This window comes from Bos indicus, chromosome 11, assembly GCF_029378745.1.
Source record: "Bos indicus isolate NIAB-ARS_2022 breed Sahiwal x Tharparkar chromosome 11, NIAB-ARS_B.indTharparkar_mat_pri_1.0, whole genome shotgun sequence".
Classification (NCBI taxonomy): Eukaryota; Metazoa; Chordata; class Mammalia; order Artiodactyla; family Bovidae; genus Bos; species Bos indicus.
The window spans coordinates 47,204,687-47,220,271 of NC_091770.1; the positions used below are offsets into that span (position 1 = coordinate 47,204,687).

General features: G+C 40.3%; 1 protein-coding gene across 2 annotated transcripts in view; it reads left to right on the top strand.

Moving 5' to 3' along the window:
• Positions 1 to 15,585, top strand: part of EIF2AK3 (eukaryotic translation initiation factor 2 alpha kinase 3) — an 81,812-nt gene that overhangs the window by 51,485 nt on the left and 14,742 nt on the right. For both annotated transcript variants that reach the window (XM_019970273.2, XM_019970274.2), the window contains 5 exons: positions 1,164 to 1,381; positions 1,752 to 1,864; positions 6,811 to 6,933; positions 10,968 to 11,117; positions 12,817 to 13,594. In XM_019970273.2, coding sequence (XP_019825832.2) covers positions 1,164 to 1,381; positions 1,752 to 1,864; positions 6,811 to 6,933; positions 10,968 to 11,117; positions 12,817 to 13,594 — 1,382 coding nt within the window. The remainder of the gene's footprint in view (positions 1 to 1,163; positions 1,382 to 1,751; positions 1,865 to 6,810; positions 6,934 to 10,967; positions 11,118 to 12,816; positions 13,595 to 15,585) is intronic.

Genomic DNA, 15,585 nt, shown 5'->3' on the forward strand with positions numbered 1-15,585 from the left:
ACCTCTTATTTAATGATCAGCTTATATAATGTAGTCTATGTAATATCCATCTGTATAGTGAAAATAGATGTTTCCCATAAGAGCTATGTGAAAATGCTATACAATGGGATTATTTTAATTTTGTTTTAAGACAAGAAAAATTAGCATGGAAGTCGAAAATAGGTGAAATTTGGCATGCAACACATTCCTGTTTATTTAGGAAAGTGAAAGTAAAGTCACTCAGTTGTATCCAACTCTTTGTAACCCCATGGACTGTAGCCTACCAGGTTCCTCTGTCCATGGGATTTTTCAGGGAAGAATACTGGAGTGGGTTGCCATTTCCTTCTCCAGGAGATCTTCCCGACCCAGGGATTGAACCCAGGTCTCCCGCATTGTAGGCAGACGCTTTACCATCTGAGCCACCGGGAAAGCTGGGTATATTCAGATATGAAAGTTGAACATCTTTTGAACAGTTGAACATTTAAAAAAAAAATCCTCAAATCTGTATTAGGCAAAAACATAGGCTCCTCATCAGTTAGTTACCCTAGATGGTAGAACTGGGAGGTTATTGTAGAATTTAAATTGATTTCGTTAAAAAAAAAACAGAACAAGGTGCTAAAGTCTGTTATTGATCAACATAGAACGCAAAAGAGAATTGTGTAATCTGCCCATACTGTGTAAAACAGAAGTTAAAAAGAAAGCTGCTTTCTAGGACAGACTCATTTTGACAGCCTGAAATGAACCAGAGAGCACAGTGGAAATGTTTTCCTTTCCTTGTGAAGAACGAGTCATGCTAAAATTTGGTATTTTGGTATTTTGTTGGGGCTAAATGAAAGGAAAGTTTAAAATTCTTGAAGGAAGTTTGAATACTAATTTTATTTTCCACTTAAAGGATTGAATTATTAATGAGAAAATGAATAAGAGTTTTTTTTTTTAGTCTTATTATTATTCAGTAGAAAGAAAATATATGGTGTTATGGAATAAAGAAAAATATATCTGTGTAGAAGGAAGAAAAAGCACGGTAAATGAGGCTGTGGAAATTTGCTAAAGAGATGATATTTTAAAAAAAGGAATTGAAAGTGTTATAAGTCATAGGAAATTAGATAATTATTAGCAATTAATGGTGGAACTATATTGGTTTATCCTTTTAAAGAAACCCACTTCTAATGTTTATTTTTTTGAAGATAATGGTTATTATCTGCCATACTATAAGAGGGAAAGAAACAAACGGAGCACGCAGATCACGGTCAGATTTCTTGACAACCCGAATTACAAGAACATCCGCAAGAAGGACCCTGTTCTTCTCTTACACTGGTGGAAAGAAATAGTTGGAACCATAGTGTTTTGTATTGTAGCAACAACTTTCATTGTACGCAGACTCTTCCATCCTCATCCTCACAGAGTAAGACATTTTTTGGAATCTCATTTATTTCAAAGTGTTGGGACTGTAGAAAACTTTATATGTGTGTGTGTGCATGCACACATGCCCATGTGCTGGGCAAAGGGTACATTTCCTTAAATTTCACCCTGAAATCACTGTTGCCTATATTTTTGTTTCTACGTGCTTATCACCCCTCCTTCACTCTTCAACCCTGGCTCCACCCTGATCATTTCCCTTCCCTTTGACAAAGAAAATGCTGTTGTTTTGTGTTCTTCTAATACATTTTTTCAGTATTGTTTGTTCTTCCATGTTATTTTACAGCCTAATATTGTTAGCTAACTTCAGTTCAGCTTTTGTACTGAGAGTGATTTCTTTTCCCCCACCTCTTCAGCAAAGGAAGGAATCTGAAACTCAGTGTCAAACTGAAAATAAATATGATGCTGTCAGTGGAGAAGCTAATGACAGTAGCTGGAATGACATAAAAAATTCTGGATATGTGTCACGGTAAGAGTCTTATGCTAAAGTGTGTGTGTGCTGTAGCTTTTGCTGGTAACTGTTCAAATCCAGAAAGGAATAGCCCTAGATATAGAGAACAAATGGATTGCCAGAATGGAGAGGAATGGGACTGGTGAGCGAAATAGATGAAGACTAGAGTAGTTGTTCATTTGACATGTGCTCTAAACCTCCAGTTATATGGTAAGTCACAGGGATATAATAGACAGTGTAAGGAATATGGTTAATGATACTGCAGTAACTGTCTATGGAAGCAGATGGTTACTAGACTTACCATGGTGATCATTTTATATTGTATACAAATGCCAAATCATTATATAGTGCGCCTGAAACTTACATATTATATGCCAACTATATTTCAATTAAAAAAGAAGAAACAACCTCTAAACTAAGATCTTGTTTAACTTTTTTTTTTTTAATGTATGTGTACTAAGTCGCTTCAGTCATGTCCAACTCTTTTTGACCTTGTGGACTGTGGCCCATCAGGCTTCTCTGTCCTTGGGATTCTCCAGGCGAGAATACTGGAGTGGGTTGCCATGCCCTCCTCCAGGGGATTTTCCAGACCCAGGGATCAAACCCTATTCTCTTATGTCTCCTTCATTGGCAGGCCTGTTCTTTACCACTAGCGCCACCTGGGAAGCCCTGAAACAGACTTATCCTTCAAATGACTTAAACTCATTCAAAGTGGCATAAAAGATGGATAGATGCATAGTGTTACAAAAGTTTAGAATTACAGCCACCATGTATGTCAATTACATCTCAGAAAAATTGAAATTAAAAAAAGAATTATGGCCATCAAATTGAGTTGTTATTCAGATAACTTAGTTATTGAGGGTTTACCATGTATTGGGCTTGACATTAATAATTGATAATTATTACATTACTAAAATATGATATAAATAATAATGTTAATTATTATATTATTAGAGTATGATGTAGATCTCCTGTGTTACTTAATCCTCATTTATCTTATCCTTGTTCTGTCTAAAATAAAAAGCAGAAAAATGGGAGAAATACACCAATAGAATAGATCATTGTTAAAAGCATAAAAAAGAGATTGGTTACTTAAAAAGCAGCCAATTCAAATAATTTGAAAGTAAAATATAAGTAGAGAATCTGTTAGCAGATCTGTCAGGTGTACAGATTTTAATGCTTTGTGGGACTAGAAATGATGCTGTGGTTTGGTTTTCTTATTCCATGGATTATTGCTACATTTCCCCTTGGTTTTGATACTGTGCCTAGCACTTCCGTAATGTGGGGACAAGGGGACGTTCTGTATGAAACTTATTGCTTAATATCCAGGATAATAACAGCTTTATGGCAGAAAAGACTGATAATTACAACTAAAATGTGTGTTATTTTGATCATCTGTGGATTTATCTAAGCTGCATTCATACCGTATCCTCAAAAATTGAGAATTGACTGTAATCAGTATGTTCTAGCAAAACGTACTGGGTGACCAGCAAGTGGTAAAGGCTTTAATACCCTTGCTAATAGAGATGCTGACTTACTTGTCAGTGGCCAACACCACCAGCAGGCAGGGAGGGAGAGGAGACGGGCCCACCAGCTCCATGGGCAATTCACTACCCAAGCCATTCATTGTTCATTCAACATCTATGCTGAGGAACTATGTATAGGACAGTAACTCAGGCTTTGGGGGAAATATCAATAAAAAGACTGGGCTTATCACCTGGAGGAGCTTAAAATCTGTGGAGGAAGGTGATACTAGATAAAACATATAAGAAAAAAACCCACGAGCTAAGTGACTAATCCTGACCCTGATGATTCAAGGTGTCATAAATGAGGTCACATTTTAATTAAAGCATAAATCATGAGTAAGTGACAGGTGGAGATGGAGGTTGAGTGGGGTATGATGAATAAGCATATATTTGTAAGGCTGTTCTGAAGAGAATTGGAATAATGTACTCTAAAATTGAATCAGACTTAATTTTCCTTTCATTTTATTCAGTATGAAGAGAATGCTGTTGTTTTTAAAATACCGGAGCTCTGTGTAATACCTGGTGTTTATTGAGTGCCTACTATGTTCTAAGCATCATTAAGAGCATGAACTCTGGATTTAGTCATGAATTTAAGTCCTAAGTTGGGACCTGAGTCAAGGTGATACTTAGGTTTATAGAGTCTGTAATCATGTATAGGATATGATTTTATATATAATGGATATATCTCTTTTTCAAAAGATATATCTATTTTCATGTTAGTGTTTTCTTTAATGTAGGAAGATAATTCAGTTGGCCCTCCAGGAGGAGGATGTGAACTTCATGGGCTTTTGCAGTTGGGGAGATGGATTTGTACTGAATTACCTTGAGTAGGTATTTTTAGGCATACAGATTATGACTCTTCATTCTCTGGACAGTAATTGGCCCATGGAGGGTTGGGATGTATTGTCTCTCCTCCTAACACCACGCTCTAACCAGCTGAGCCAACTGCTAAATTAATATGAGTGTGCAAGTCATAAAGTAATAAACTTAGCCTTATAAGGGACACCAAAGGTAATCTAGTTCAACACTCCCTTCCGTGGCTGGAAGAATATCTTCCACAGCACACATGCATGCATTCATTTATTTATTAATTCTTGCATTATTCGATAGATATTTGTTGGACCTTCTATTTGCCAAGTAAAACCAGACTATGGAAATACAGAGAGAAAAAAGAATGCTTTCCTGCAGTCAAGTCTGTTAGTCACTCAGTCCTGTCCAACTCTTTGCGACCCCGTGGACTCTAGCCTGCTAGGCTCCTCTGTCCATGGGATTCTCCAGGCAAGAAGATTGAATTAGGTCTCCTGCATCGCAGGCAGTTTCTTTACTGTTTGAGCCACCAGGTAGTCAAGTCCCCTACAGTTCAGTGGCAGCGGAGAGAGAAAGCTGCATGTAAATAACTGCAAAATAGTAAGACTTAATTTAAATATTCCATGTACTGTGTGCAAAGTGCTATAAGATCATTAAGACAGGGGTCTAGGAAGGCCTTACAGAGGTGGTGAGATAAACAGAATGAATGAAGAATAGAATTTTATTAAGTCCAAATAAGTTCCCATTGGAGCCAATAGTGGAAGCAAAAGCCCTCAAGTTTGAGAAAACCTGGTGCAAGCTGACTGGAATATACAGAGCAGAGAAGCAAGGCCAGACAGTAATGGGGAAATAGGCTACAAAGTGGAGGTCTGCCTGTAAGTGCCAGAGGGTGAGTTAGCTTCTGTCCAAATACCTTTGGTGATGAGCACACTGACTCCTGAGGCATCTCAGCAAATTTCAGATAGCTTTGGTTCCTAGAGAGATTTCTGGATAAAAATGTACTTAAGGGACTTTCTTGGCAGTCCATGGTTAAGACTGCATGCTTCCACTGCAGGGGGCAAGGATTTGATCCCTGGTTGCAGAACTAAGATCCCACATGCTGCATGGTGCAGCCAAAAAAAAAAAGTTACTTAAATATAATAGGACTGATTAAATCTTTTCCATAAAATATACAGGCACTGACATAAGAGTAAAATACATTTTCTACTTGAGTACAGAATGCCACAGGAGATAAAAGGTTACAGAATTAAGGATTATTTTGATGGATGATGGAAAGTATTGGATAGGACAGAAGAGTTTTAAAATTGCTGTGAAAAGACAGCCTTCAGAATGGGAGAAAATAATAGCAAATGAAGCAACTGACAAAGAATTAATCTCAAAGATATACAAGCAGCTCCTGAATCTCAATTCCAGAAAAATAAACAACCCAGTCAAAAAATGGGCCAAAGAATTAAACAGACATTTCTCCAAAGAAGACATACAGATGGCTAACACACACATGAAAAGATGCTCAACATCACTCATTATCAGAGAAATGCAAATCAAAGCCACAGTGTTGTACCATCTCACGCCAGTCAGAATGGCTGCAATCAAAAAGTCTACAAACAATAAATGCTGCAGAGGGTGTGGAGAAAAGGGTACCCTCTTACACTGTTGGTGGGAATGCAAACTAGTATAGCCACTATGGAGAACGGTGTGGAGATTCCTTAAAAAACCGGAAATAGAACTGCCATATGACCCAGCAATCCCACTGCTGGGCATACACACCGAGGAAACCAGAATTTAAAGAGATACGTGTACCCCAGTGTTCATCACAGCACTGTTTATAATAGCCAGGACATGGAAGCAACCTAGATGTCCATTGGCAGACAAATGGATAAGAAAGCTGTGGTACATATACACAATGGAATATTACTCAGCCATTAAAAAGAATACATTTGAATCAGTTCTAATGAGGTGGATGAAACGAGCCTATTATACAGAGTGAAGTAAGCCAGAAAGAAAAACATCAATACAGTATACTAACGCATATATATGGAATTTAGAAAGATGGTAACGATGACCCTATATGAAAGACAGCAAAAAAGACACAGATGTATAGAACAGTCTTTTGGACTCTGTGGGAGAGAGTGAGGGTGGGATGATTTGAGAGAGTAGCATTGAAATGTGTATATTATTATATGTGAAACAGATTCGAGTCCAGGTTCGATGCATGAGACAGGGTGCTCAGGGCTGGTGCACTGGGATGACCCTGAGGGATGGGATGGGGAGAAAGGTGGGAGGGGAGTTGGGGAACACATGTACACCCATGGCTTATTCATGGTAATGTATGGCAAAAACCACTACAATATTCTAAAGTAATTAGCCTCAAATTAAATAAATTAAGAAAAAAATTGCTGTAAGAATAAATGATTAATAAGTGATTCCCCATGAAGCAGAAGCTTTTTAACTTTTTATAAATTTCCCAAGGAAAAAATTAAAATGTGTTTGCTTCATTTATACAAATAGAAAAGCAAAGAAAGCTAAATAAGAATTTATTTACAGTCTATTAAGATAATTTCTAGATTTAGTTTATATAAAGCAAAATTTAAAACTATTGCAAACTTTTAGAAATTTACTTTTTTTTTTTAGGTATCTAACAGACTTTGAACCAATTCAGTGCATGGGCCGTGGGGGGTTTGGAGTTGTCTTTGAAGCTAGAAACAAGGTTGATGACTGCAATTATGCTATCAAGAGAATCCGTCTCCCCAACAGGTAATGGATGATACTTTTAGTAAACTTGGAGTTGGAACTGTATTATGTAATCTCATAGGCAATATGTCCTTCTTACTATACCCCATAGAGACTATAGAAAACATAGTTTCTGAATCTTATGTCCTAAGTGCCACCAGGTAATCAGCTGACCGCTTTGTATCCTTTTAAAAAATATGCCCTGTTTTTGATTCTTAACAACTCAGGGCATTCCCACAGTGAATTTTGATAACTACAAACTTCTAGTACATATCACCATTGAAAAATAATCTATATTTATTGTGGAAAATAAGAAATAGTATTAAAATAAAGACCAATCCATGTCTGCTCTACCCAGTAATAAAGACTTTTAACATTTTAGGGTATTTTCTTTTGATTTTTTTTACTGGTCATAAATTTACCTCATTGGTAGCACAGTTATCAATATAATACAGTGTATCTATTGCTTCCTTTGTTGTGTGCTCAGTATTTTCCTTGAAATTAAGGGTTTGTTATTGAAATGCTAAAATATTTTGAAGATGTTTTATGCCTGGATAATAGTCCAACGAATACTTGTACCATATCTTATTTAACTGTTTGCTGTTATTAAATACTTAGGTTTCCAATTTGTTGAAATTAAAAATAACTTTGCAGTGTTCGTCTTTTATAGAAAATTTTGATCACATCTATTTCCTTAGGATAGATTCCTGAAAATAGAATTTGGGGCTCAAAACGTGTGCTGCTTAAAATGATTGGCTTTCAGATACCTTTCTTGCCATCTATTGTGGAAGCCTCCTGTGGGTTCTTTTCTTTAAATAATGAATTTATTTACTTTTGGCTGTGCTGGGTCTTTGTTGCTGCACGAGGGCGTTCTCTAGATGTGACGAGCAGGGGACTTCTGTTCCTGCGCAGCACGGGCTCTAGGGCACATGGGTTCAATAGTTGTGGCGCACAGGCTCAGTTGCTCCAGCCGGGCATCTGGGATCTTCCTGGACCAGGGGCCAAACCTGTGTCCCCTGCATTGGCAGGTGGATTCTTAACCAGGGACCGCCAGGGACATCCTCTCCTTTGGATTCTTGATTAAACGTTCACTAATTGCTGGACTGTCATTCTAATGAATAGTTAAACGTGCTGTCCAACAGATAGAGACACAGGAATGAGACGGTCTGAGTGAGACAGGCTGGAACCTGGGACCCTTTGCTGCGATGCTTGCACCTGGACACACTTCTCCTCAAGCAACAAAATACAAAGAAACTATTAATACATAGGACTAATAAATAGTGCACGCATGTGCAGTTGTGGCGAATTGTGGACAAAAGATACAAAGAGATCAAAACCCCAACTGCCTCTTTTGAAGATCCTGGAGCAAGAGCAGGGTACTGCGCGTGCCCTCTGCACACACCACCACCTAAGGGGTGGGCAGGCCACCTAAACCACCCCTCTGGCACAACCCCTGGACGCATGCCTACACTCACCCCATGTAAGGAACCAACTTGCTCCTCCTCGGGCAGTGAGTGAGCAAGGGAACCTGTTGTTTATTCTCGCTGCCCCTGCTATAGCAGGGGCCCCCGTAAAGCCTTGCCTGAATTTCTTATCTGGCTTCTGATCAATTTCTATTGATTAAGGAAGCCAAGAACCCTGGTTGGTAACATGAGTGCTTTGATATATAATTTTCTTTTCTTTGGTATATAATTTTTGAGTAGTTTAAATATTCCTATATATTAGGCTCTGGATAGGATGTAAAATTAAGAAAGGCTTCTGCCCTCCAGACCCTGTAACTATTTGAGGCCCTTGTATGTGTACTCAAATAACTGCAAAGCGAGTGAGATTATCACCCATGGCTTAGCTTAGTAAATAGGTTCTCATGAGGAAAGCACAGATATAGCCAAAAAGCAGTCAAGGAAAGCAAGCCTTATGATGGTGGTGATGTCTGTACCATGTTCAAGGGGAGCCTGTCCCTTGGTGGACACACGTAGGGGAAGGACAGCCAAATGCACTGAATGGGCTGAGCGTAGTCTCTAGGCAAACACTCGCAGAGGTGTAAAGATTAGTAAGGATTCTGGCAGGAGTGAAGCAAGGGTAAAAATGGAGGGGTAGGACTTCCCTGGTGAACGAGTGGTTAAGACTCCATGCTTCCACTGCTCAGGGCATGGGTTTGATCCCTGGTCAGAGAACTAAGGTCCTGTAAGCTTTGCAGCATGGCCAAAAAAAATGGAGGAGAGTATGGAAGAAAGATGGGAAAAGTGGCTTCCAGCACCTGAAATGCCAGGCAAGGAGTTTAGATTTTATTCCATAGACAGTCAACTTTGTGCCTTTGAGCAGAAGAAGGACATGATCAAAGTGGAGGTGGTATGTAGTAAGAGACAAGCATGTAAGCATGTTCAGTAGATTTTTTTTTTTTAGAAGTTCAATCCTAAGATGCAGAGCATTAGTGCAGCAGAAGTAGAGACAGATGAGGAAGGAATTGTTCAGTCGCTCACTTGCATCCAACTCTGTGGCACCCCATAAACTGCAGCACAACAGGCTTCCCTATCCTTCACTGTCTCCCAGAGTTTGCTCAAACTCATGTCCATTGAGTCAGTGATGCCATCCAACCATCTCATCCTCTGTCGCCCCCTTCTCCTCCTGCCTTCAGTCTTTTCCAGCATCAGGGTCTTTTCCAATGAGTAGGCTCTTCAAATCAGGTGGCCAAAGGATTGGGGCTTCAGCATCAGTCCTTCCAGTGAATATTCAGGCTTGATTTCTTTTCGAATTGACTAGTTTGATCTCCTTGGAGTCCAAGGGACCCTCAAGAGTCTTCTCCAGCACCACAGTTCAAAAGCATCAATTCTTCCACACTAAGTCTTTTTATGATCCAACTCTCACATCTGTATATGACTACTGGTAAAGCTATAGCTTTGACTATATGGACCTTTGTCAGCAAAATGATGTCTCTGCTTTTTAAATGCTTTCTAGGTTTGTCATAGCTTTTCTTCTAAGGAGCAAGCATCTTTTAATTTCATGAGTCGATTCACCACCACAGTGATTTTGGAGCCCAAGAAAATAAAGTCTGTCACTGTTTCCATTGTTCCCCCATCTGTTCTCCAAGTGAGGAAGAAATGAGTGTCAGGAATTAAAAGGAGGAGCTGATAGGATTTGGTCACTGAATGTGAAGAATTCAGAAATCTATTGGAATTTTCAGGGCAGGACCATTAACAGTAATAAAGCCCAGCGAGAAAAGTGGGAGTAGCTGACTCTTAGGGAGGGAAGAGGATATAACATATTCATTAATATTATGTTGTTTCAGGTGATGGTGGAATCCCTTGAATGTGAGCTTAGATCCATCAGAAAAGGTGTCAGAGCAGATCAACTCCAGATGCTTTTCTGGCTAAACATTACTGCCGTGATATTCAGTGAAAGTGAAAGTGTTAGTCACGCAGTCATGTCCTACTCTTTGCGACCCCATGGACTGTAGCCTGCCAGGCTCCACTATCCATGGAATTCTCCAGGCAAGAATACTGGAGTGGGTTGCCATTCCCTTCTCCAGGGGATCTTCCTGACCCAGGAATCAAAGCTGGATCTCCTTTGTTGCAGGCGGATTCCTTACCGTATGAGCCACCAGAGAAGCCTGAGGCTTTAAACAGAGAAGGACACACATACAAGCCTTTTGGATTCTTGCGTATACCTTGTCAGGGTGCTTCTTCTCTGTCTTCCAGAGCTGCCAGGCTGAGCCCTCTTTTCTGAATACTTCACTTCCACCTCTTCATCTCCCTATTAAGGAATGAGCATTAAGCAATTACCTTCAAGGGTCTGTAGTCATTCATTTTTCGTCAGTTAAGAACTCTTTATTTGAGTGGATGGGTACACTTGTAGCACTTATTTCTAGAAGAGAAAATAAATACTATACATTTTTTTTTAATACAACACTTTGTTGGTTTTTAGAATTATGCTACTAGGCTGATTTTTCTGTTTCTGATTTTTAGAGTCAAGCAAGAATTCTTTTCTTAGTATTTTGCACTGTTGGATATAACTGCTTCTTCAGAGCAACCTTCAGTGTCTTCTTTGTTTCTCTGTTTCAGGGAACTGGCTCGGGAGAAGGTAATGCGAGAAGTGAAAGCCTTAGCCAAGCTTGAACACCCAGGAATTGTGAGATATTTCAATGCTTGGTTGGAAGCGCCACCAGAAAAGTGGCAAGAAAAAATGGATGAAATTTGGCTGAAAGATGACAGGTAACTTGGTTTGACATTGACTTAAAAATGAGTGTTTCTTTCAGGTTAATCTTTGATTTACATGAATAAAATATCCTTTCTATTACTGTAACTTTAGAGGTTGGTTTTTTTTTTCAACAAAAGAATAGCACATTACTGATTCTGTTACCATGTTTTAGAATCTTCTTTAATTACTTAAGTTGGTTTAGTTTTTAGAACATGAACTTTTTTTTCCCTTTGTTTGTCCAGAACATGAATTTCTAAACTCATTGGTAGATAGGGCTCTATGATTTATAATTCACTGAGGGATTTACAGTAGCCTTTCTCAATGAGAGACACTGTCTGACTTTTGTCTCCATTTTTTATTTTCAATTTTCATTTAGTTTCTTAGGACTGATGGTTAGCAATTTTACAACTCCTTTCTGAAGTAGTTTTAAACTACTTGCATTTAAAAATATATGAACTCAGGCAACCTGTAGATAATTCCTATGTTAAATATGCTATTCCCTAGGAGAGAAGGTCCTTTTAAAAACTACTAAATAAAAAGAAAAAGGAAACAGGTTACTTACCAAAGGGCTGGAGTAAAAATAGACTACTTACTCAATAGCATGAGTACATGCGTGTGTGCGAACACGTGTGTACTCAGTTGTGTCCGACTCTGTGACCCAGTGGACTGTAGCCCACCAGGTTCCTACGTCCGTGGAATTTTCCAGGGAAGAATACTGGAGTGGAATTTCCTCCTCCAAGGGATATTCCCCACCCAGGGATCAAACCTATATCTCCTGTGTCTCCTGCATTGGCAGGTGGATTCTTTACCACTGAGCCACCTAGGAAGCCTACTTACTAAGTAGACTACTTAGCTACTAAATAAACTGCATTTTATTCAGCTGGAATAAAATTTCTGCCTAAAAGTACCTAACACAGCCCTAGGTCCACATGAGGTACCTAGTTAGCTACAGTGACCATTGTCTATAGCCCAACCACAGAAGGACCAGGAGAAGTGGCTCTGTATGTCAAGCCCTGATTTGGATGGGGGCTTCCAAATCACAGGTACTGAGGGTTCCTGGCCTTGATCTTCCTTTGTGCCTTGTGTTTTACATAGAACCTGGCTGCTCTGGGCATGACAGTCCCAGATAACAGTTTCTGGTATGAAATCAAGCTTTCCAATTAAGGAATGGCCCGACTGATCTTTATCTCCTGTGGCATGTTTTCATTGAATTTCTGTGTCCTCCTTTGGTAACTGGCTTTATTACAGTTGAAGCTTTGGAAGCAAAGGGTGTAGTTACAACATTGTAAGTCAGCTATACCTCAATAAAAATAAATCAATAGAGGGTAGGAGGGAGGCTCAGGAAGGAGGGCATATATGTATACTTATAGCTGATTCATGTTGTACAGCATGCATGCTAAGTCGCTTCAGTGTGTCAGACTCTGCAACCCTATGAACCGTGGCCCGCCAGGCTCCTCCCTCCATGGTATTCTCCAGGCAAGAGTACCGGAATGGGCTGCCATGCCCTCCTCCACGTCTCTTAAATCTCCTGCATTACCACTAGTGCCACTTGGGAAGAACATAACATTGTAAAACAATTGTACTTCAGTAAAAAAATAAATTTAGAAAAAGATACTCTAAAAAAATTTAATAAACAAGCAGACAGAGGATGTAGTTCATGCAATTTAATCTGCACATGTTCACTCTTGTGCCTTTTACTTCTCCCATTCTTAGCACAGACTGGCCGCTCAGCTCTCCTAGTCCCGTGGACGCGCCTTCTGTTAAAATACGCAGAATGGATCCTTTCTCTACAAAGGAATGTATTGAAATCATAGCTCCTTCGCCACACAGCAGCAGGTCTTTTTCAGTTGGGATTTCTTGCAGCCAGACCAGTTCATCCGAGAGCCAGTTCTCTCCGCTGGAGTTTTCCGGGATGGACCACGGAAATGTGAGCAAGTCAGCAGATGCAGTATGCCAACTCCAGGACAGCTGCCTTACAGACTGCGAGGGGGAGGATGGTACCATGGATGGTAATGATGAAGGGCACTCCTTTGAACTTTGTCCTTCGGAAGCTTCTCCTTACATAAGGTCCAGGGAGCGAACCTCCTCGTCTATAGTATTTGAAGATTCTGGCTGTGATAACGCGTCCAGCAAAGAGGAGCCCAGAATGAACCAACCCCCTGTGGGCAACCATTATGCGAATAAACTGTCTGCACTCCGGCATTCCGGTAGCAAATCTTCGGAACCTACTGTGTCTGTTTCTCCGTCAAGACCAACCACTTTAAGTTTAGACCTCACTAAAAGCTCGGTGGGGAAACTCCAGCCCAGTTCGCCCAAGGTGTATCTGTACATCCAGATGCAGCTGTGCAGAAAGGAAAACCTCAAAGACTGGCTGAACAGCCGCTGCACCATTGAGGCGAGAGAGAGGAGCGTATGTTTGCACATCTTTCTGCAGATTGCAGAGGCGGTGGAGTTTCTGCACAGCAAAGGGCTCATGCACAGGGACCTCAAGGTCTGTTATCTGTGGTTTGTCACCTGAGGGTTTCAACCTGTTTTATTTTTCTATTTATTTCATTTACTTATTTTTTAAAAATTGATCTTATTTATTTGAGTGCATTGGGTCTTTGTTGCAGCACACAGGATCTTTTAGTGCTGTGGCTTCTCTTGTTGCAGAGTACAGACTCTAGAGTGCTTTGACTTCAGTAGTTGTGGTGCATGGGCATGCTGCAGTCCATGGGCTTGCGAAGAGTTGGACATGACTGAGCAACTGAATTGCACTGAACTGATGGGCTTAGTTGCTCCCTAACACGTGGGATCGAACCAGTGTCCCCTGCATTGGCAGGTGGATTCTTAACCACTGGCCCACCAAGGAAGTCCTTTACTTATTTATTTTTCTTTTTAGAAGATTGACTTGACTTTTCTGAACCACTTTTCAGAGTCAGGCCCATCTGGGCCAGCCCCCTGGGAGCTGAGTGACTGCACATCTCAGCCTCAGTTTGTTGTTATTATTCAGTTGCTTGATCACGTCTGACTCTTTGCCACCCCGTGGACTGTAGCCAGCCAGGCTCCTCTCTCTCTGGAATTTCCCAAGCAAGAATACTGGAATGGGTTGCCATTTCCTTCTCCAGTACTTATTTATTTTTATTGAAGTAACACAATGTTGTATTAGTTTCAGGTGAACAGCAAAGGGATTCAGTTATATATATATTCCCAGTTGAAAAGTTCTTTACTGTGTTCATTCTGACCTGTCACTGAGCCTAATGTTAAGCCTTCTAGGCCCTATAACTTTTTTATATTTTGGTCACGTGTTTGTCACATGTCAGTCTCAGCATAACTGCCAGCAGTTCTCAGGGCTCCATGTTTTAAGTCTTTTGGAGGTGCTGGGGAGAAAAGTATTTTTTTCTGCTGCTGTTGATCAAGAAGTCCTGGGTTTTCTTCTAATTAATAAGCCAGGGACACACTGTTGTTGTTCAGGTGCCGATTGTCTTCAACTCTTTGTGACCCCATGAACTGCAGCACACCAGGCCTCAGTGTCCCTTACCATCTCCCAGAGTTTGCACAAGTTGATGTCCATTGCATGCCGACCAATCATCTCATCCTCTGACTTCCTCTTCTCCTTCTGCCCTTTATCTTTCCCAGCATCAGGAACTTTCCCAATGAGTCGTCTGTTCCCATCAGGTGACCAAAATACTATCCCCAAACCAGTCTTCTGGCCAGGAGCTGGGATTATGCTTATTGGTGGATGCAAGCTCTAGATGCCACCTCCAGATAACATCCCACATGAACCATGAACTTGCTGCCCAGAAGAAGGGAATCCCTAAAGTCACTTCCAGATGCTTCCGGTAGAAGCATAGAGGGATGGATAGATGCTGGAGAACCAAAAAGGAACCAAAGTCTGTTAGTGTTGGTTACATAGAAGCTGACACCAGAGCCCAGAGAAGGGAGGAGTGAGGAAATTGAAGGCAGCACAGTCTAATCCTATCTCTTGTACAGGGTTATTTGAGGAAGAGTAGGGTGTTGTGTGCTAAGTCAGTCAGTCGTGTCCAACTCTTCTTGATCCTGTGGACCGTAGCCCACCTGGCTCCTCTGTCCATGGGATTCTCCAGGCAAGAATACTGGAGTGAGTTGCTATTTCCTTCTCCAGGGGATCTTTCTGACCCAAGGATTGAAACTGCATCTCCAGCATCTCCTGCATTGGCAGGCAGATTCTTTACCACTAGTACCAGTTGGGAAGCCCCATTTGAAGCCCAACGAAAGTAAATTTTATGAGCTAAATGGCTTTTTTTCCCCCTTATTTCAAAGGCCTATGAATGGTGGTCATGTTAGCTGAGGTTAGAGTAAGCTGTAGGAAAAGATGATAATATTATATATGCATATATATATATTTTTTTTTTTTTTTTTGCTGTGGACCATTCCATTTTTAAAGTCTTTATTGAATTTGTTACTATGACTTATGTTTTGGTTTCTTGGCCAAGAGGCATGTGGGATCTTAGCTCCCCAAGA